Source organism: Anguilla rostrata, chromosome 2 (genome assembly GCF_018555375.3).
Source record: "Anguilla rostrata isolate EN2019 chromosome 2, ASM1855537v3, whole genome shotgun sequence".
Lineage (NCBI taxonomy): Eukaryota > Metazoa > Chordata > Actinopteri > Anguilliformes > Anguillidae > Anguilla > Anguilla rostrata.
Genome location: NC_057934.1, coordinates 67,918,354 through 67,940,501, shown reverse-complemented (window position 1 = coordinate 67,940,501; position 22,148 = coordinate 67,918,354). Strand labels below are relative to the sequence as shown.

At 50.8% G+C, this 22,148-nt stretch overlaps 2 protein-coding genes across 6 annotated transcripts in view; both read left to right on the top strand.

Annotated features, from left to right (window-relative positions):
- Positions 1-814: 814 nt before the first annotated feature.
- LOC135249028 (myeloid-associated differentiation marker homolog) lies at positions 815-3,583 on the top strand. The gene has a single exon (XM_064324259.1). The coding sequence runs from the start codon at positions 1,100-1,102 to the stop codon at positions 1,955-1,957; it is 858 nt and encodes a 285-aa protein (XP_064180329.1). The 5' UTR covers positions 815-1,099; the 3' UTR covers positions 1,958-3,583.
- Positions 3,584-5,927: 2,344 nt separating this feature from the next.
- LOC135249025 (testis-expressed protein 2-like) overlaps positions 5,928-22,148 on the top strand; it is a 55,691-nt gene continuing 39,470 nt past the window's right edge. For 2 of the 5 annotated variants that reach the window (XM_064324250.1, XM_064324251.1), the window contains exons 1-2: positions 5,928-6,225; positions 7,555-7,642. The gene's annotated coding sequence lies outside the window, so the exon portion shown is untranslated. Of the gene's footprint in view, positions 6,226-7,554; positions 7,643-21,259; positions 21,874-22,148 lie in introns of those variants that run through there. The other 3 variants (XM_064324249.1, XM_064324246.1, XM_064324248.1) reach the window with 3 other exon arrangements.

The window sequence follows — 22,148 nt, the reverse complement described above, 5'->3', positions numbered from 1 at the left end:
ACGATACTTGTAGTTTTGGCCTAAATATGTGCAGGAGGGTCTTTCCTTGCCTGGTCACACACAAATAAAGAGAAGAGAAGTCTGAACCTCCATACCGTGAATGGCAGGTGAAATCATTCTTAGATTAGGTAAAATGTTTTGCACATGTTTACGTGCACATGCACGCGCAGTAAGCACACAACCATACGTTAGCGTACAGGCACACACACACGCACACGCACACGCAGGTCCCACACACAAACACACGTTCATAGGTGTCCTGTGGCCGCCGTCGCAATCACCGGAGAGAGAGGGACGCGAAAGGCGCAAGCGGTACACACGGTGGTGTCACATTTCCGCCACAGGGGGGCGCTGTTGTGCCGACATCCTACCCATCGGTGCTCATGACTCATCCACGGCTCTGATTCATGGACGAACCCCATAAATTCAAGCTTGGATCTAACAACCCGGCGTGGAAAGAGGGAGTCATAAGAAATATGGTTAAACAACAATGTGGGTTGTGAGTGACGGGGGAGGGCACGCGGCACAATAACCCGAACTCAAAGCAGGGGAGACGTTACATAGCACGCGTTGGCAGTGGAAAAGGTGAAGAGCGCGTCGCTTCAGACTTCGCCCCAGAAAAAGGAAAATGTCTCAAGACGGAGAGATTACAGCGAAACCTTTCAGATCGCTCTTGTTGTGGTTTTTGCTTTGCAGCTGCCTACATTCTAGCCCGAAAGCACACTTCAGCAGCCGCGCAGGAAATGGGAGGGGGCTGCAGAAAGTGTCACACGTTAGACCAAGAGCGGCTGCAGCTCTGCTCGAACCGCCGCAAAGGTGACGAGACAGCGCACAGCCCCGGTCGTGCGTGCACGCTCGCTCGTTCGCTCGCACTGCGGTCGCGCCATGCTCATTTCTCCCGAGAGCCAGGGGTCGGCCGCGACGGTGGAGCCCGGTTTTGGAAGAAGATAGAGCCTTTTTCTGTTTTTTTTTTGTTTTTTTTAGGCGAGCGCAGCTGAGCGCCTCTGTGAGTTGGCGGGAACAGCTGACGCTGGTCCAGGGGGGTCGAGAGACGGGGACGGGGACAGCGTGCATCGGCGCTCTGTGTCTGAGGACCACCATGCCGGTGAGACTAGGGGAACTCAGCATCCTCACCAGCCCCATCTCGCTGGTCCGCATCTGGGCCCTGGTTTCCGGCTGCCTCACCTTGAGCCTGGGGGTGTACGCGGAGGAACGGGCGGACTTCCACACCTTCAAGGTCTTCTGCATGGCCGCCTGGGGCCTGCACTTCTCCTTCACCCTGCTGATCATCCTGGTGGAGTTCATCCAGTTCCAGAGCCTGGTGCCCGTCTCCTGGAAGAACCTGCCCGTCTCCTTGGCCGCGCTGGGCACGCTGGTCTACCTCAGCACCTCCCTGGCGTTCCCCTGGCTGCTGATGAGAGATAACCCGAACCCGAACCCCAAGGCCATCGTGGCCACCGTCTTCTCCTGCCTGACCTTCCTGGCCTACGCCTCGGAGACCCACCTGATCCGGGGCAAGAGCAGGGAGCAGAGGGGGTACATGGCCAGCGCCCCGGGGCTGCTCAAGGTCTTCCAGGTGTTTGGGGGCTGCGTGATGCTGCTCTTGGTCAGTCACCAGAACCCCGATGGGCCTCCGGAGGGCTGGAAGTACTGGCTCCCGTTGACGATCTACATCTTCTGCTTCCTCATGTCCCTGGGCACCGTGCTGGTCGTGATCGGCGACTGCGCCAACCGCTGCCTCCTGCCCTTCGACCGCCTGCTGGCCGCGTTCAGCCATCTTGGCGTCCTCCTCTACATGGTCGTCACGGTGATCAGCTTCACCAACATCCTCACGATCCAGGCCAGAGGAGAAAAAACGTTTGGAATTGTGACCGGGAGCGTCGTCACCTGCCTCACTTTGATAGCCTATACCGTGGACCTGGCCTTCTCCATCAAGCTTCTGTGTGACAGGTCTTAAAGGTCCTTTTGGAGAGAAGTTGTGGTACTCTTAACACTGAGAATAACATTTTGTTTTGCCTTGACAGATGTTTTGAGGAACATTTACAGATGACAATTGACTTGAAGCCTTATAGTAGTTTTACTTAGGTGCAAAAAACCGAGGTGTGACAAATTTATTTGGTCGCGCATTGGTTATTGTCTCTGTGGCCACATTTCTCGCACAATCGTATGAGAGTTAGATTTCTAAGGTGTATATGTCAACGGACTCTTAGACACATTTATGGCTTTGTTGTGTATGTGTAAGTGTGTGTGGGTGTGTTTTTAAATCCTGCTGTCCTACATGCGATATAGAAATGCCCATATGCGCAGGGTATTTGTTGTTTGTTTACAAAGATCATTTTTACTCAGATAAATACATTTTATTTTGAAATTTCTCTTTTTACATAGTGATAGTGAAGTAAATTGATATGAGTGCTGTTTGTTGAAGTATTCTTTTGATAAAACCAGGCCATATATTTCAGCTGGTAAGCAACTGCTATCATTTGACAATCAAATATTTTACACATCATATTCAACTAATGTACCAGATCTTTTTGTAATATGCATCTGATTTGTTTTAAATATCTTGTGAACGCGAAACTCTTTTTATGGCCCCAGTGTATATATGGTCATCCACTTCATACGTTCAAGAAAATTTTTGATTCTAAAAGCAACAGGGCCAAAAACAAAGACATTGTGTTAATGGCAAAAGTATATATATATATATATATATATATGTGTGTGTGTGTGTGTGTGTGTGTGTGTTATGCCATATAATCCATTTATTTGGTGTACAGGGACGAAAGAAAAATGAATTGAACTGATAATGAGCGTGAAATGAAGGGCGAGATGAAACAGTTTCGTTGTTTGTGAATGAGATACAGAAGAACTGCGTAGGCGAAAAAATATTGCCTCTCCCTTGTCTTACAGGAAATCCGTCACACACAATTTAAGTGAGGGGGCGTGGTATCAGATGCCACTCCCCGTCCCATGCATTGTGCGTGATGCATGTCCTGTGAGGCAAGTGTGAGCAATATTTTCTCTCCTCCGTCACTTATTTAAATGATGCGTCGGTTGATAAATGTGGACATAAGATGTTGGATCACCAATAGACTGGGGAAAAAATCTACTTTCTCAACTCTTTTTAATTTGTGAACGATTAACGATGGCATATAACTTCTACTTCTTATGAAATCCATATTGAAATTAACTTTTTTTTTTAACTTTAGGATCAGTAGGGGAGAGGGGCCGTAAATGTAACGCATGATAAACGTAACACGGTCAGTAACTTGTACAACGCGGCTACCGTAGCCATTTCAGGTGTGGATGTGCAATTAGTCCTCTACCACCTCCCAAAGGAACGGAGCAATGCGAGAGCCCTTGCTGGAAATATTTTTTTTAAAACAGTTTTTCGGTGAGCAAAGCAAAAAATCTGTTCAGGAAGTGATTTTCTGGCGTAAGGCTTTATTTTTATTTACAATAAATCAAATCGTACATCATTTAAACTGTACCTGTCCTTGGAAAGTGGTTTTTGGAGTTCTAGAACCGATTGGTCGCCAGGTGTCCCCGTCTGTATAAATGTAATTACAGTTGTTACAGTTCTGCAGCCTCTGAGTTGCATTGCAAACATTGCAAACGTGTCTTTTTGCTGTAATATGTTTACAAAATGCCGTCTAAAAAGAAAACGAGAGGGTTGGTGCCCAGGGAGGTCACCGGTCATTGAGAGGTCTTTCCGATTTGGAGATAGGGACAATAGATAGTGTTTGAAAACAATCTACATATAATGTCCTTTCGAGTACTATCAAGTTATGAATGTAATTGAAACGGCTAATGACAAAGCTGCATGAAGTAAAATATAATAGTGCTAGGCTAAATATTTTCTGAGTAAATGAGCTAAATCCAAAAACTTACATGCATAGCGACTACTTAATAGAAGAAGCACCAATGATGTCGTACATCCCCTTCCACGACAGCTAATGCAATACTAGACATACAATTTTAGAAATGTGTATGCAACTGATTTTGGGATGTCAGTGTTTGTTTCCAGTTCGAATTTTCCTCATAAAATCACTTCCAGTAGTGTCCACCAGATGGCAACATTCTCTTTCACTGCCGTTTGCGAGGAATCGGAATCAAGTGAAATTCCGGATTAACTATACCCCCTAGCGGTATTGTCTGCACTGCAGGCAGCAAGCAGCCTTGTAATTTTAGAACTCCTATTTGATGGGCAATGTCGAAGAGGTTATTGATCCAGATAGAGCCCATAATTCCGGTCCTTTTACACGAAAAGGCAATAATGAAACAAACGTTGTTCAGATAGCTTTCATTCGGAAGATTCGTTCTAATATTCAATTTCGATGGAGACTTAAAGGCTTGGATTCCGATGAGTTAACTTTAATTCTGCCTGCTCATCAAAATTTAATTAGGACAATGGCCTAAGTGACTAATGCCGTGTATATAATGTGATCAGCGCAAAATATACGGTTGTATATAAGTGATCACAAAATATAAGTGATCCCACACGTTTTCTGGTCTTTGCTTTTTGTATGTTTGATTGTAACCAACATTATTAGAATTACGCCAAATGTTGAATCCGTTCAAATGACCATCTGTTCATAGGTCATGTCGGACAAGAAATCTGTCAGAAACAGCCTATATGAAAACGCACTTTGCTATCAACACTTCACACATTCTCTGACATGTTCATTTGAAATCTGAAAGACACAGTTGTGTTTATGTCAAAACATTTTTTTTTTAAATGGGGAAGATACGGCTCCGATTTAGTGATCATGGGAAGCCTCTCGGTCTGGAGAAAGTTTTTTTTTTTACTATCCCATAATACAAACTACAGGTTAATCTGTTTTACAGTCACTTTAAACATGTAAGGAGGCTCTAGAAATTGAATAGTTATAAGGTCAAAGAACATCAAAAATGAGTGGCCCTAGGTTGTTTTTTAAAATTTTTGTATTACTGTGTGTGTGTTTGTGTGTGTGTGTGCATGTATGTGCGTATGTGTGTGGATGTGCATGTGTGTGTGTGTGTGTGCGTGCATGCATGCGCACGTGTGTGTGTGTGTGTTTCTTTTCTCTCAGGAGCTTTTGTAGTATCTGCTATCCCTCTGACTCAGCTCTTGCTTGCGCATGTAAGGAAAACAAACAACTTTCACTATCCACAGTTAATACACTAATGAGGTGCATTTGAAGCTTCATGAGTGGAAATTTCTATCAAAAAGGAGTTTAGGCCACAGATTGTGAAATCAGCCATAATGCTTCAGTTTAATTACATATAAGACTTCAAATTACCTAGCTGTGCCTGTTCAGTGCGTCATCCGGGACATATACTAGACATTTCAGTCGTACCATAAATCACAGGGAATTTTCAGGCAGCACGTTCTGAGCCCTGGAGCAACTGCCTGCCTGTCTGCCACAGTTCTGACCATGCTGTAGCAGTGCCGGTGAGTAATGACTGAGGATGACGTCATCAAACAGTACCGCAATTATTCAGAGCCGTGACGCGCATACAGAGCGGTGTGGTCTACAGTAAATCAATGTGATTTTTAATTACAATCTCAGATTATTCCTTCACATTTACAGCTAGTGTGAATGGAATGGAATGACGATACTGCTGTGGATAAGGCTGCGTTCGCTCTGTGTGGTTCAGATGATATGTGGTGAGTTGTTCACATGCACTCCACTGGTTAAATGTATTTGGAAATTACCCCTACTAAACACGGGTACATGTGAAATAAGACTATTAAAAATGTACATTGAATTTTGCTAATTAAAATTCCAATAAAATAGCAGTGACTTATCTGTTTTAGAACCCTTTTAAATGATATCATTTGGAACGATACATTTAATTGTGACCAACTATTTGGGAGAAAGTGAATAAGAACGGGGGCGTGGTTGGTCGACCGTTCACCAAAACAATCACACGCCCCCCTTTGGTCTTCAGCAATTTAATCGATCGCGGAAGACACGAACAGCCCCCGAGTTATTCCCACCTATCTGCTTCGATTACTCTAGCCTTGGGAGACTGAATCCAGTTTTCTCATTCAGGAACTGTTTCTCAAGCAGTCGCTTTGTGAGCGGGCGGAGCAGGATACGAGATTTAGATACGAACACGGGATTGATCATAGACATAGCGTATCTACACCTGAACTCTGAACCTGAACCTGAACCTGAGCCTGAAACCATTCCCACGTCCAGCTTAATTATAATTTTCCTCGATCAAGTGAACTGAGACACGGTAAGACCGAACTCCCACATTTATTAGCTAGCTAGGTTGTTATAGGGAGGTGAAATTGCTGCTAATGGCTTTGTCACTCCGCTCGTTTGTTGTGTAATACAGTTATATCCGGCATTTAACCGCGGGATTTGCAATTGTGAGCGGTGAATGTGTACCAATAGTTGTCATAGCTGGTTAGCTTGCAAAAAATCCCAAGGTCTGGTTGAGGCGGTGCTTTTTTCTGTATCTGCACACATAGAAAGGTAGATCGTTAGCTAGCTAGCTATATTGCTAGCTGCTATAGTTCATAATAGCAACTTGAACAGGTCATCGCACTGTTTGGACTATACATCCTAGACCTAGGCTGTTGTTAAATCACAAATATGAATTGCAACGCAATATTGTTTTCATCGTTTTGACACCCAGTACCAAGGAGAATTTTATTCAGAAAAGGCAAATCAGCAACTGTAAATATAGCTTGTATACCTAGCTGTACGTCTTGTAGCAGTGTACACAGTGGCGTCAGCTGAAAAAGCAAATCTGCTTAGCGTTATTGTGAAGTTGGTTGCCAACTGAAAATACATGGCTTTGTCTGTAAATAACTGCTGACATCATTGACCTTTATGCCACCATTGACTGTAGCCAGGGATCTAGTTATCCGCACCTGAGTGATGACCGGTAAAAAGATTGACTATATCTTGCTCCAAACTTAGCACATCCTTCTCCAGAGTAACTGGAAACCGAATGTAATTGTGTTGAAAACCAATTGTTGATTCCCACGAAGTTGTCAACTGCAGTAATGAAAGGTGTTGGAAAAATAACTATGCGCAGTATTTCTAACAAGTAGCAGCATTTTTCAGTGGGTTCAATACCGGACAAAATTATTTCTCCTGTGTAAACTTAATCTGAAAACTGGTAAGTTTACAGCCGTTTGCAATGAGCACAGGCAAGGCTAGAGAACTCTGTACTTTTAATCCATGCAAACCAAACCCACATTTGCATGTAACTGCCATGCCTTACCAAATCTGAACATCTGAACAGGGCATAGTCCATCACACTGTCTTGGACCTTTCTAAAACAAGGACTGAGAGACATACATTTGGCAAGTTGCCTTCTTAAAAAAAAAAAAAAAAAAAAGACACAGACACAGACACACAAAGAAAAATGTTACAGAATTTTGTGAGCATCATTTGGATGTTATTTTCATTCATTGCTGCCAGCCGTGTCTGAATGCACGGCATCATGAAATGGGAGCATGGCGACTCCAACGCTTAACACAGTGTGTGTTTGCGTCTTTGTGTATCTGCGTGCCGTCCTGGCTCAACATGGCCGCCGTTTCTCCTCCACCAGGCAGCTGAGGGGTCTGTCGCGCCGGAGTCCTTGTGGCCCGATGCGGACACTGAGGCAGAGGGAGATTGAATGGCACTGAAGACTCAAGGTAAGCGGTTGGGAAGCGAATCTGAACTGGTATTGATCGGTGCCTTGGTGACATGGCTGACCTCGGTGGGGGAGAGGGAGAACTGATCTGCTCTCCCCGACCAGACCCCCCCCCCCCCCACCCCGACCCCTCCATAACAATGTTGAGCCAGCAGCACAGAAACCATATGAAGTTGTCGAATGATGGCGTCTGGGAGGAAGGTGTCAGGTGGCCGAATCTGAGGCTCTGCAGAGAACAACAGTGACGCAAAATGTATTATTAGCAGTTGCCACTGAAGTGAGTGCACATTTGTTTGTCCCCTTTGCCCCATTCGATCAGGTTTCTGTCGGTCGCTGGGATTCTGAAACGGGTCTCAGTCTCACGGATGCAAGGCGTTACTGTGGAGTTCAGTTTAAAGAGAACGGCTGCAGGTGCCAGGATTCGTGACGTAACGTGTCTGGAGCCAAGTGCAGCCGCAGTTGTTACTGCAGTTTTCTTTTTTTCTTCTCTGGCTCTCGGTGCCAAGACGGCATTGTGTAGAAGACCTCGGTGCTCAGGTGAGATGCTCAGACTGGGGCAGGTGCATTAGAGGGAGCCATTTCGGGGTTGGTAATTTACAAGTCAAAAAAGCCATGCGGTTTGGACACTCTGACAGTTTTCTTTAAACAAATTGACCGTGTGGAGGACTGGGCTTTGTGTAAACCCACTGACTGCTGCTGCTGGTGCTGCTGCTGGTGCTGCTGCTGCAGCCGCTCCTGGTGCTGGTGCTGCTGCTGCCTCTGCTCCTGCTGCTGCTGCTGAGTGCGCGTGTTTTAACAGTGCAGAGGGGCCTACTGAAGGCCTGCAAGCAGAGCTTCAGAGCTGCCCTTGGGCCAGCCAGGGACACGCACATACGGGGTTGTTGGTGCTCTCCCTGGCTTTTGATTGACATGCGAAGGAATCCTGGGAACTCGACTGTTCCGCTGTTCCGGGGTAAAAGCAGGTAACCTGGGTAAACACTCAGCCTGTTACCAGCGGCCATGTTCCCCTCCGTGTGTTCTCACAGCTCTGCGTCCATCACGGCCACGGCCGGCGGTGGCTATGGGCAAAGGGTGGCCCACCCAAACGTGCGTCTTGCCCACCCAATCAAAAGTTAAGGAAAAAGAAAAAAAAGAAAACGGTCTCTGCCGGTTGATTTAATTAGCGGTATTACTGTGACGATAAGCGCGTTGTCATTTGAATGCATAACACGCAATTCCTCGTGCCCACACCTGCCAGCACCCCCCCCCGAACCCCCCCCACCCCCCTGGTCGACCGCACTAGGTGACACCAGCCCTAGTGAGGCCACTGCGCCTGAGTTGTCCACCTATTATTTCTACCAGCCCACCCGAATATAGCGGGCTAAAACTGGCCCCAATCACAGACGTTACTATCCTGTGAGACGGAAGCACCCCGAGCCCTGTGAGGTCTTCTCGGGGGTGTGGCTCGCAGTGCGGGGTGGAAAGCTGAGGTGTGGACTCCCAGCTGTGCGTTCGTCTTTTTGGGGGTTTTTTTGGAAGCATTTTGCCCTCTCTGTTTGTTAGATCATAGAGGCGGTCTCTATCCTGGAACATTGTGCCTGCTCTTCCCTGTATGTCACAGGTGCGGTGTGTCCGCCCGGTCTGCTCGTCTCCTGTCTTTCGCCCCTCACCCGTCGGTTTCCCTGATCTGTCACCGTTTCAGCCGATGAGTGTCCTACCTGCCGCTCAAGCGCTGCTCGCTCTGGAGCATCTTCTCAGAGCTTCCTGCTACTTTTTTTGTCTGAAATTTAACGGGCGAGGTTCAAGTTAAAATCATATAAATATTAGCTTGGTGGTTTATGATGAAGAATGAATCCTGATGCTTCTGCTTTTGCTGTGCCTGTTGTGGGCGGGGCGTAATGAAAAGAACACCGAGAACAAAGCTGATCTGAAGGGCTGATGTGTGTGGATCTGGTGTGCAGCTTGGAGGACCGTGAATTATATTTAAAGAGCAACTGTTATTGATATGGGGGGGGGGGGGCATGTGACGTACAGTAGCTGGGAGTAACCCAACGTTGTTGAAAGACACCTTCTGAGATACGCAGGGTCCGCTGGCCTCACCAGAGGCTTGGGCTGAAGCCAGTTTGGATCTGGTGCGTACACGCTGGCTGGGTGAGACACTTCGGACTTGCCTCAGATGTACCGTAGCTGGTCTAAAATGAAGGAGGATCGGTGGAAACGTGGCCTCTGTGTCTTGCTACAGCCAAAGACGGGATATGAATCTCCCCTGGGAGCCGGGCCTCTCATATTCCTGCTGATGTAGAATCAGCACACAGCTGCGTTGTTTCCCTGTCTCTTACCCTCAAGCACTCAGCCCTTTCTGTTCAGAAGGCTGCTAGGCCAGTAATTATCTGGGTTGTCTTTGGTAGTTGATAGCATCTCTCTCTCTCTCGCTCTCTCGCTCGCTCTCTCTATCTCTCTATCTCTCTCTGTCTCACAGACACACACATATGTTAACACTAAGGTCTACAGAGTTGGCCACCGGGTTGTTCTATTGTTCTATTGTTATTCTTTTTTTATTTATTTTTTTAACTGAACTAATTCTCTTACCCAGCTATTTGCATAGCCTTTTCCATTCTCTACACTACATATTATACATGCCAGGAAACTGGAGCTAATTAGTACAAGGGATGAAGTACATTTGATTTTCAAACCAGCAACCTTCTGGTTACAAGCCCAGCTTGCTTAAACATCACTCCACTGTGTCAGAGACACTGCTGCCAATTTTCTTGCTTTTCAGTCTTGTCATTTTTGCCTTGTTGCAACTGTATTTCAGCAACCTTACCAAGCTGCAGAGGGACATCAGTAGTATTGAGGAGTATTTTTTTTTTGTCATTTTGCAGCACCATAGGATAGCCTTAAGAGACAGGCATGCGTCTGGTTTGTCTAAGAACTCAGAAATGTGGTGATTTCTGTGTGTTAATTTGTTAACTTTAAATTAACTCAGGGTAAATATGTATATGGTGGTGTCTAAGTTGAAAAGGAAAGTGGCTTTGTGATGAGATGGGTTAATGTGTTTAGAAAATTTTGGTGTTGGTTCTTCTGTGGTTTATTGTGGAATTTCTTTTTGCCCTTTCACGCCCTTTGGACATAATATAAAAAAATGTAAGCTATTGAGAGAGAAACAGTAACATGTATTCACACCAGAGGTTGACATGTTTAGTTTTTGACCTGATAAGAGATAAAATACAAGTGATAGATTTTTTTTTTGGACACGTGACCCCACCAGACACACGGTAATTTTTCATCGCAGTTTAATGTGGATTTATTCTAAATTAAATGTAGGCACGAGCCCTGAAGCACGTGGAGTGAAGAGCAGCAGAAACGACTGTATGGGCGGATCTACCCACAATGCATTGTGCAGGGATATTTTTGGCTGTGAGACACATCCGTGGCCATTTTGCTACTTTGGCTAAACTCTCATTTGCGCACAGGGCAGTGTGAACGGTATGCACAGGTGTGTCTCTGTCGTACAGGTCTCTGTGCCTGAATCTGTGCTGTACGGTTAGCCTCCAGTAAACACAGGGGGGTTTTCATAGCCCCCCCCCCCCACTGCATGTAGGGCAACAGGCTTGTGCTCGCGCGCGGGACTGCAGATAACCTGCAATTGACGAAAAGGTCGCGGCCTTGGCAACCCACACAATGGAAATAGTGGCAGCGGCAGGGAGACAAGGAAGAGTGAGCTGTCACAGGTGACGGCTGATTGTCGCCAGACTGCACCCACAGTTCGTTAGACAAATAAAAGCACCGTCTTAATTAGCCTAATTATTCCCACCTGACACCTGTCCGTGACCGTTTGCCGACTCCGCCTCCATGACTCTCTCAGAGATGCGGAATGTGTGTATCTCACTTATTCGGGGAGTTCACACCCAAAGCGCATTCGTCCGAGTCCTCCTCTGCCTGTTGCGGGGCTGATGTGACCGGGTGTGCGCTGCGCACGTGGTGAGGTCGATGTGTGAGCATCGTGCGGCTACTGCAGTGGGAGCTGACCTGTAGCTGTGTTGTGGGAACTGACGCAGACGGGGCCTGTAGCTGTGCAGACGGGGCCTGTAGCTGTGCAGTGTGCTGATGCAGACGGGGCCTGTAGCTGTGCAGACGGGGCCTGTAGCTGTGCAGACGGGGCCTGTAGCTGTGCAGACGCAGACGTGGCCTGTAGCTGTGCAGACGGGGCCTGTAGCTGTGCAGTGTGCTGATGCAGATGGGGCCGGTAGCTGTGCAGACGGGGCCTGTAGCTGTGCAGTGTGCTGGCGCAGAGGGGGCCTGTAGCTGTGCAGACGGGGCCTGTAGCTGTGCAGACGCAGACGTGGCCTGTAGCTGTGCAGACGGGGCCTGTAGCTGTGCAGACGGGGCCTGTAGCTGTGCAGACGCAGACGTGGCCTGTAGCTGTGCAGACGTGGCCTGTAGCTGTGCAGATGGGGCCTGTAGCTGTGCAGTGTGCAGACGCAGAGGGGGCCTGTGGCTGTGCAGACGTGGCCTGTAGCTGTGCAGACGTGGCCTGTAGCTGTGCAGATGGGGCCTGTAGCTGTGCAGTGTGCAGACGCAGAGGGGGCCTGTGGCTGTGCAGACGTGGCCTGTAGCTGTGCAGACGTGGCCTGTGGCTGTGCAGACGTGGCCTGTAGCTGTGCAGACGGGGCCTGTAGCTGTGCAGTGTGCTGACGCAGACGTGGCCTGTGGCTGTGCAGACGGGGCCTGTAGCTGTGCAGTGTGCAGACGCAGACGGGTCCTGTAGCTGTGCAGTGTGCTGATGCAGACGGGTCCTGTAGCTGTGCAGTGTGCTGATGCAGATGGGGCCTGTAGCTGACGCAGTCGGGGCCTGTAGCTGTGCAGACGGGGCCTGTAGCTGTGCAGTGTGCAGACGCAGACGGGGCCTGTAGCTGTGCAGTGTGCTGATGCAGATGGGGCCTGTAGCTGTGCAGTGTGCTGATGCAGATGGGGCCTGTAGCTGTGCAGACGCAGACAGGGCCTGTAGCTGTGCAGTGTGCAGACGCAGACAGGGCCTGTAGCTGTGCAGTGTGCAGACGCAGACAGGGCCTGTAGCTGTGCAGATGGGGCCTGTAGCTGTGCAGACGGGGCCTGTAGCTGTGCAGTGTGCTGATGCAGATGGGGCCTGTAGCTGTGCAGTGTGCAGACGCAGACAGGGCCTGTAGCTGTGCAGTGTGCAGACGCAGACAGGGCCTGTAGCTGTGCAGATGGGGCCTGTAGCTGTGCAGACGGGGCCTGTAGCTGTGCAGTGTGCTGATGCAGACGGGGCCTGTAGCTGTGCAGTGTGCTGACGCAGACAGGGCCTGTAGCTGTGCAGTGTGCTGATGCAGATGGGGCCTGTAGCTGTGCAGTGTGCTGACGCAGACGTGGCCTGTAGCTGTGCAGTGTGCAGACGCAGACGGGGCCTGTAGCTGTGCAGTGTGCTGGCGCAGATGGGTCCTGTAGCTGTGCAGTGTGCAGACGGGGCCTGTAGCTGTGCGGTGTGTCTGGGAGTGTGTGGGCACACAGACCCACTGTGTGCGGAACAGAGCAGAGCTCCTGCACTCTGACTTCTTCACTTCTACCTGGAGTGAGTTTTTACAGCCTTCCTAGGGTTGTGAATAGAGCCTCTAGATCACGGATACTCAAATCCGGCCCTGGTTTTCTTTTACCCCCAGATCATTTTTATGCTGATATTTTCTGCATGTTCATGGTCTCATATCATCGAACCTTTGCTTAGCACAGCGGGACATGGACAATGGCATTTAGTCCAGACTACCTCTGTCGCCTCTTACTGCCACATGTTGGCTTTTCATTTCAGACTGGGGGGGGGGGGGTGGGGGTAAGCTTGACCCGTGTGATTGACAGATAGGAAAGAGCCGTCAGTGCCCTGTTATGCGCACAGGCTGGCACCTGCCTCACCCACGTACCGAGGTGCCGCCTGTTGGGTGATTTGAGACACACACGGGGATGAACTTTTTGTACGATCACTGCAGGCATTTATTCCCATCTCCCACCGCGGGCTACGTAGCTCCTCTCTCAGAGTCCGCCAGAGAGCTGTGCGTCTGTGTGGGGCCTACTGCCGCTTTAAGGCTCCTTCCTGTGCGTCGCAGGCGCTCGCCACATCCTGTCCCGCTCGAAGGGTCGGACCGTTAGCTCGGGCGCTCGTTTTCTTCGCCTCGTTTTCGTGAAACCCTCACGCGACGGCGTGACGAATGGGCCGTTTTTTTTGGGGTTTTTTTAACCTGTCTGGAGACTCGGGAGTGCACTCGGCGATGCAATCTGAGTGTGACAGGCATGTCAGAGATACAGGGCTGCGAAATGTAGCCTTCTTGGGAAAACCAGTTCAGCCCAAAAGAGAGGGGGGGGAGTGGGGGGAGTGGGGGGGGGGGAGCTGTTTAGTGTGAAAGCTTGTTTAGTCACCCACTGCTGCCACTGCGTGACACGCGTGCTGCCTGAGACAGGACCGGCCAAAAGCAGCAAATGGTCTCCTCTCAGACTGTTCTGGATGAGCTGGCGTCCAGCGGGTCACACTGTGTGCAAATGCGGGGAGTCGAGCGGCCCGGTCTGTCCTGCAGGTCCGCGGCGGGGAAGGTCAGAGGACGACGATGAAATATGACAAGCCTCCTCTTTTTTTTTTCTTCCCCGCTGCATTACCGCGGCGTTCACCAGCCCGGTGACATCTAGCCCCCCCAGGGCCTCCGTGCGTCTCCTTACGCCTAAAAAGCCGCCGTTTCTCGCGCGGTGACCGGGAAACGGGCGTGGCTGGGAGCCTCCTCTCCGGCCCTGGTAAGAAAATGGCCGCCTTAGCTTGAGTCTTCCGTCAGGACGAGACGCCAGGCGGTCGGAGACGATTGGTCACCGCTCTCTGACGCGTCGGTCTTGCTACCTTGGCGAGGATTCTGGGAAAAAAAGTGTTGAACGCGAGCGACGTAACTGAATTACAAGTGATGACGAGCCGAACTGCGTCCGCGTTTTAAAAACGTAGGTGTAGACGTTCCGTGTGGCGGGATGGCGCTCCAGGTTCTGCGTTTCGAGGGAAAAGAAGTTTGAAATGTTTACCGCGTGTTTTACTATGGGACTGCGGGCCACAGTGGCTATGTAGCGACGCTGCGAGCTGCCACGCCCTTATCAGATTGTGAGTTTTGTTTTTGTGATGTCTTGTAAGGAGACCGTTTCGGTCACTGTTTATAATTTCAGCGACATCCGCGTGCATGTTAATTCCTGTCGTATCCGTAACCGGTGATTTCGGGTCATTTCTGGCTGTCGTGCTTCGGCTGTATCCAGCACCGCTGGCTCCGCCCGTTTTCCAGAATCGTTGGCCTGCGTGACTTTCTCCGCCTTCTCTCCTGTGATGTCACCGCTGTGCCATCCGCACCTCCTGGATGCACGCTGCGCTTCGGCTGGCTCGCGCGCACGTGGGCCACGATCCAGGCTATTTTCAGCACTGCAGAGCACAGAGTACTACAGGAGGGCTAGCACTCTCAGCGGTGCGTTGCTGAGAGGAGCAAAATGTAGAAGGGACCAAAATAGGTGATTGTGATGGAACTTTCACAGAACACTCCGGAATCAGCCGCCATCGGTGACGGCCCAGCCTATGTTTGTATCCGCAACGCCAAGGCTGCTTACATCGCAGGCTGCGCTTGTAATCTCCCTCCTTAGCGACCGAGCCGCCCCCCCCCCCCCCCCTTGTCGCCTGGCCTCTGTTTCCTCAGCAGTGTCTGCCCCCCCCCCGCAGACGGCAGTGGCAGGAAAACACAATTACCGCAGGCGGATAAGCGAGCCAATCAGTGATCTGGCACGCGGAGGTGGCGCGGAGAAACGGCCGGACGTTGTGTGGAATTCAAGCGTTCATTTAGCTGCCCGGGACGTGCACCGGATGGGGGGGGCGGGGAGGTCAGCTGTGTGCTGAGGGATGATGAGGTGTGAGTGTGCATGTGTGTGCGCGCGCTTGTGTGTGTGTCTGTGTCTGTGTGTGTGTGTGTCTGTGTGCGTGTATGTGTGTGTGCATGTGTGATAAGGCTGCAGGCGGGCTTTATATCCACTGACAGGAATTGCTGTACTGAATCCATCCTGGCCTGCTGCCTGAGTCTGTGCTCCAGTCTGTCCTCTAGACTGGCCTGCTGCCTGAGTCTGTGTTCCAGACTGTGCTGCAGATTGGCCTGCTGCCTGAGTCTGTGTTCCAGACTGTGCTGCAGACTGGCCTGCTGCCTGAGTCTGTGTTCCAGACTGTGCTGCAGACTGGCCTGCTGCCTGAGTCTGTGCTGTAGACTGGCCTGCTGCCTGAGTCTGTGTTGTAGACTGGCCTGCTGCCTGAGTCTGTGCTCCAGTCTGTGCTGCTGCCTGAATCTGTGCTCCAGACTGGCCTGCTGCCTGAGTCTGTGATCCAGTCTGTGCTGCAGTCTGGCCTGCTGCCTGAGTCTGTGCTCCAGTCTGTGCTGCAGACTGGCCTGCTGCCTGAGTCTGTGCTCCAGTCTGGCCTACTGCCTGAGTCTGTGTTCCAGACTGTGCTGCAGACTGACCTGCTGCCTCAGTCTGTGTTCCAGACTGTGCTGCAGACTGGCCTGCTGCCTGAGTCTGTGCTGTAGACTGGCCTGCTGCCTGAGTCTGTGCTGTAGACTGGCCTGCTGCCTGAGTCTGTGCTCCAGTCTTGTGCTGCTGCCTGAGTCTGTGCTCCAGACTGGCCTGCTGCCTGAGTCTGTGATCCAGTCTGTGCTGCAGTCTGGCCTGCTGCCTGAGTCTGTGATCCAGTCTGTGCTGCAGTCTGGCCTGCTGCCTGAGTCTGTGATCCAGTCTGTGCTGCAGTCTGGCCTGCTGCCTGAGTCTGTGCTCCAGTCTGTGCTATAGACTGGCCTGCTGCCTGAGTCTGTGCTCCAGTCTGGCCTACTGCCTGAGTCTGTGTTCCAGACTGTGCTGCAGACTGGCCTGCTGCCTGAGTCTGTGTTCCAGACTGTGCTGCAGACTGGCCTGCTGCCTGAGTCTGTGCTGTAGACTGGCCTGCTGCCTGAGTCTGTGCTGTAGACTGGCCTGCTGCCTGAGTCTGTGCTCCAGTCTGTGCTGCTGCCTGAGTCTGTGCTCCAGACTGGCCTGCTGCCTGAGTCTGTGATCCAGTCTGTGCTGCAGTCTGGCCTGCTGCCTGAGTCTGTGATCCAGTCTGTGCTGCAGTCTGGCCTGCTGCCTGAGTCTGTGATCCAGTCTGTGCTGCAGTCTGGCCTGCTGCCTGAGTCTGTGCTCCAGTCTGTGCTATAGACTGGCCTGCTGCCTGAGTCTGTGCTCCAGTCTGGCCTACTGCCTGAGTCTGTGTTCCAGACTGTGCTGCAGACTGGCCTGCTGCCTGAGTCTGTGTTCCAGACTGTGCTGCAGACTGGCCTGCTGCCTGAGTCTGTGCTGTAGACTGGCCTGCTGCCTGAGTCTGTGCTGTAGACTGGCTGCTGCTGAGTCTGTGCTCCAGTCTGTGCTGCTGCTGAGTCTGTGCTCCAGATGGCCTGCTGCCTGAGTCTGTGATCCAGTCTGTGCTGCAGTCTGGCCTGCTGCCTGAGTCTGTGATCCAGTCTGTGCTGCAGTCTGGCCTGCTGCCTGAGTCTGTGATCCAGTCTGTGCTGCAGTCTGGCCTGCTGCCTGAGTCTGTGCTCCAGTCTGTGCTGCAGTCTGGCCTGCTGCCTGCTTGGTGATTACAGCCTGCATACTCTGCCTGCACCTGACGCTCTAGATTCCATATGACTGAAATTCTCACGTCTGTAATCAGTCTCAGGGACATAGTGTATTCATATGAGCAACAGATGTATGATTCATCAAATGTATTTTTTTAAATATATGATTATATTTCTTTGTTGATTTCACACTAACTGTGCCAGCATGAGTAGTAGCACATTTTAATAAATTAATGAACAGAACTGATAGCTCAAGGATCTCTATTGTAATGCAGTAATCCTGTAGTTAGTTTAGTCGAACGATCCTCAGTTGACACACATCCCCTTACAGATGATGAATTACAGATGAGCTACTGGTCTCCAGGAGGTGAATCTTGATTACCTTCTCTGTAATCGTACCTTTCAGACGCATTCACTGGGGCATGACATCTCCTAACGGTATCGGCAATTAAGTCTGAACATCCTACACCCAACCCACACACGCGCACACACACACACACACAAACCCACACACGCGCACACACACACACACACACACACACACAACCCACACACGCGCACACACACATGCACACACACTCAGACACAAGCACACACACACACACACAAACCCACACACGCGCACACACACACACACACACAAACCCACACACGCGCACACACACATGCACACACACTCAGACACAAGCACACACACACTCACGCGCACGCACACACTCACACAGGCTCTGAGTGTTGAGTTCCTGCTGGCTCTCTCTGAGCGCAGGGAGAGCGGCCTGTCGGACAGCGGCGTTCAGCGCGGTGTGTGCGTGTGACGGGAAAGCGGAGCCGCGCGCCGCGAGAGCAGCAGTTTGTCGGCGTCGTTGTCTGCGCCGCGCGGCTCGTTCAGCGATAACGAGAGCGCGTCCGAGGCGCAGGGAGACCTCAGCCGGGGGGGGGGGGGGGACGCGTTAGACCCGGGGGGCAGGCCTACCGCAAGGAAGTTCACAAGGGCAGTCAAACTGGAAAAAAAAGTGAACTTTACAGATTCTGTCCGTTGGTTCCCCTCTGGTTCCCCTTTGGTGCGACGCGTTTCCTGTGTGTTGACTTGACGGGCATTTTGTCCCCTTCGGTTTGATATTTGGCTGCCGTGGTGTTTGCTCTGTGTGAGAGGGCCTTTGCGCCCCTGAGTGGGTACTCTCCTTGAGCTGACGGTCCTCTGAGGACCGGTTGCTGTTTGGAGAGACGGATGGCACAGGACACGCACACACACACACACACTCCTCTCCCAGGTGGGGGAGAGCAGCTCCTCCTCCCTTTTACCCGTCATGTATGAGAGACTGCGTTGTCCGATCGCTTGGGCTTCGGAAATCACAGATCTCTCCAGGCAGCTGCTGAACGGAAGCTGTAGAAAGCGGGTCTTCCCGGTGCTTCTGCTGAGTGAGTGAGTGAGTGCAGGAGCTGTCCAGAGCAGGCTGCCGGGGGCCTCTGTGGTACTGCAGCCGTCCTTGTCTGTGCTGAGAGAGCCAGACTCGTCCGACCAGGTCGCTGTGCGGCGGCCTCCGCCTGCCAGGAACTCTGCATAAGCGCCCATGGAGAGGAGCTCACGGAGTGGATTGCATTATCGGAAAATGGCTACATAAAACAATGTATTATAATAAGGGGAATTTGTGCGTTTGTGTGTGTTTGTATTTGTGTGTGTGTGTGTGTGTATGTGTCAGAGCTGCTGCAGCTAAAAGCAGAGGTTCCAGTGGCAGCCCTGTAGCTGTCTCTGTGTGATGCCTGTTCCCCTTCCTGTAGCTGTCTCTGTGTAAGGGCCTGTAGCTGTCTCTGTGTGACGCCCATTCCCCTTCCTGTAGCTGTCTCTGTGTGACGGCCTGTAGCTGTCTCTGTCTGAGGGCCTGTAGCTGTCTCTGTGTAAGGGCCTGTAGCTGTCTCTGTGTGAGAGCCTGTAGCTGTCTCTGTGTGAGGGCCTGTAGCTGTCTCTGTGTGATGGGCTGTAGCTGTCTCTGTGTAAGGGCCTGTAGCTGTCTCTGTGTGATAGCCTGTAGCTGTCTCTGTGTGACGGGCCTGTAGCTGTCTCTGTGTGAGGGCCTGTAGCTGTCTCTGTGTGAGGGCCTGTAGCTGTCTCTGTGTGATGGCCTGTAGCTGTCTCTGTGTAAGGGCCTGTAGCTGTCTCTGTGTGATGGGCGTTCCCCTTCCTGTAGCTATCTCTGTGTGACGGCCTGTAGCTGTCTCTGTGTGACGGCCTGTAGCTGTCTCTGTGTAAAGGCCTGTAGCTGTCTCTGTGTGACGGCCTGTAGCTGTCTCTGTGTGATGGCCTGTAGCTGTCTCTGTGTAAAGGCCTGTAGCTGTCTCTGTGTGATGGGCATTCCCCTTCCTGTAGCTGTCTCTGTGTGATGGGCATTCCCCTTCTTGTAACTGTCTCTGTGTGCTGGGCGTTCCCCCTCCTGTAGCTGTCTCTGTGTGCTGGGCGTTCCCCCTCCTGTAGCTGTCTCTGTGTGCTGGGCGTTCCCCCTCCTGTAGCTGTCTCTGTGTGCTGGGCGTTCCCCCTCCTGTAGCTGTCTCTGTGTGACGCCTGTTCTCCTCCTGTAGCTGTCTCTGTGGGATGGGCGTTCCCCCTCCTGTAGCTGTCTGTGTGTAAGGGCCTGTAGCTGTCTCTGTGTAAGGGCCTGTAGCTGTCTCTGTGTCAGGGCCTGTAGCTGTCTCTGTGTGACGGCCTGTAGCTGTCTCTGTGTAAGGGCCTGTAGCTGTCTCTGTGTAAGGGCCTGTAGCTGTCTCTGTGTAAGGGCCTGTAGCTGTCTCTGTGTAAAGGCCTGTAGCTGTCTCTGCGTGATGGCCTGTAGCTGTCTCTGTGTAAAAGCCTGTAGCTGTCCCTGTGGGATGGGCGTTCTCCTCCTGTAGCTGTCTCTGTGTGATGGGCGTTCCCCCTCCTGTAGCTGTCTCTGTGTAAGGGCCTGTAGCTGTCTCTGTGTGACGGCTGTTCCCCTTCCTGTAGCTGTCTCTGTGTAAGGGCCTGTAGCTGTCACTGTGTGATGGGCGCTCCCCTTCCTGTAGCTGTCTCTGTGTAAGGGCCTGTAGCTGTCTCTGTGTGATGGGCGCTCCCCTTCCTGTAGCTGTCTCTGTGTGATGGGCGTTCCCCTCCTGTAGCTGTCTCTGTCTGACGGCCTGTAGCTGTCTCTGTGAGCTGGGCGATCCCCCTCCTGTAGCTGTCTCTGTGTGATGGGCGTTCCCCTCCTGCTCCCAGCTCTCTTCCCGTCCTCGCTCTCTCTGTCTGAGAGCCCTGGCAGCTGCCAGCATCCCCCTTTTCAGTCAGCAACAAGCCGCCCCGTGCTGCCAGCGTGCCAGAACACCCTGGCCCAAATAATCCACACGCCCCACTCCTCCTGGTTCTGCGCACCCCCCCAAACTTCCTTCCCCCCCCCCCCCCCCGAATTCCAGCAGGACAGGCCCTCATCCTGCTGCAGGTTGAGGTCCTTATTGAGTCTGTCCAGATCAACTTTACAAAATTAGAGGAGCGTTAATACAGTCATGTAGTGCCGTTGTCTTTCTCTGCATTCAGTGAACACAGCCTCACAGTCCAAGTTATTTTGCTCGTTATTCAGTGAACATGTGTGGAATGAATGTGCAGGTTGAGATTAATGTTTTACTGTTGAAGAGTGATGAAGAGTGTCCTTGCTTTCCAGCGATGTTGGGTCGTTAGTTTTCTCGGGAATACGTCACAGCTCAGCCATCCTGCTCGTTCGTGTTCACGTGATTTTTCGGTCGGACAATTGAATGGAAGATGGAGGTGATGGATTGTGTGCCTAGCTGCGTGTCATTTCCTGTCAGGCTGTTTACCTTCTAGGCTAGCAATCGACTAGCAGTCAATCGTGGGGTTTTTCAGTGGGTTAAGAATGCAAGTGCCGCAAGGAACTGAATGCTGCACAGTTCCGTAGTTATCAAAGAAGGTCTGTGTTTTCGTATTTCACAATTTCTTTAAGATCCATATGACCAAAAAACAAGATTTTGAAATCAGGCCAGCTGATCCATACCAATACATCAGCCACATAGAGAACTGCTGCCAACAGGACCATGGTGCCATTGCACACCACTTATGACACCACGGTAGTGGGCTTCTTAATCTGTGTAATCCCTCCCTCTCCCCAATATAAACAATATTCATATTGTACTTTTGAAAAGAAAGTAAAAAGCACAGAATGTGGAAAGTGCAATGAACTTCCCCTGTTTGTGTAATGCTGTTCGCTCTGCGCTGTGTTCCAAAACACAGTGGCGTAATGGTGGTATTTTATCTTCAGTGTTCTTGTGTTTTTTTTTTTTTTATTGGTTTTTGTCCTTACGCTGTTGTTTATTTTTTGGAGTATTCCGTCACGGTTCTCTTTTTTGAATGTGGTTGTGTAACATTGGAGTAACGTCTCTGCGAGAGATGTTTTTGAAAAAAAAAAACGTCGTTTCCCCCCTTGTCTGGAGTTTCCACGGGGGCTGGGCCTGACCGCATGGAGCCCGGAAAACCCCCGTCCCGGGGCCTCCCTCCTCCGTCTCTTCCCAGATTGGTTTTCCTTTACCAGAAGACACGCTGGCTTCGCTCGTAATACTTCGCTTTTGATTGCCTGTGGGAGCCGAGGTGGGTAATGCAAATCTCTCCTCCTCACCTCAGGGGTGTTTTGTTTTGTTTTTTCCGCTGTTGTGTGGGTAGCTTTTACGGGACGGTATATTACCGTATCAGATTTATCGTACGGCTTTTACCTTTTCAAAAAGCTGTCTGTATTTTTTTTTTAATTTTTTTTTTTACTCCTGTAATATTTTTTGTAGAGGCCGTTCTGTTTAAAATCTCATCTCTTTATGTCGCCGGCTCATCTCCTCCCCGTCACGCCTCATGCTGTTTATTACCCTGAATTT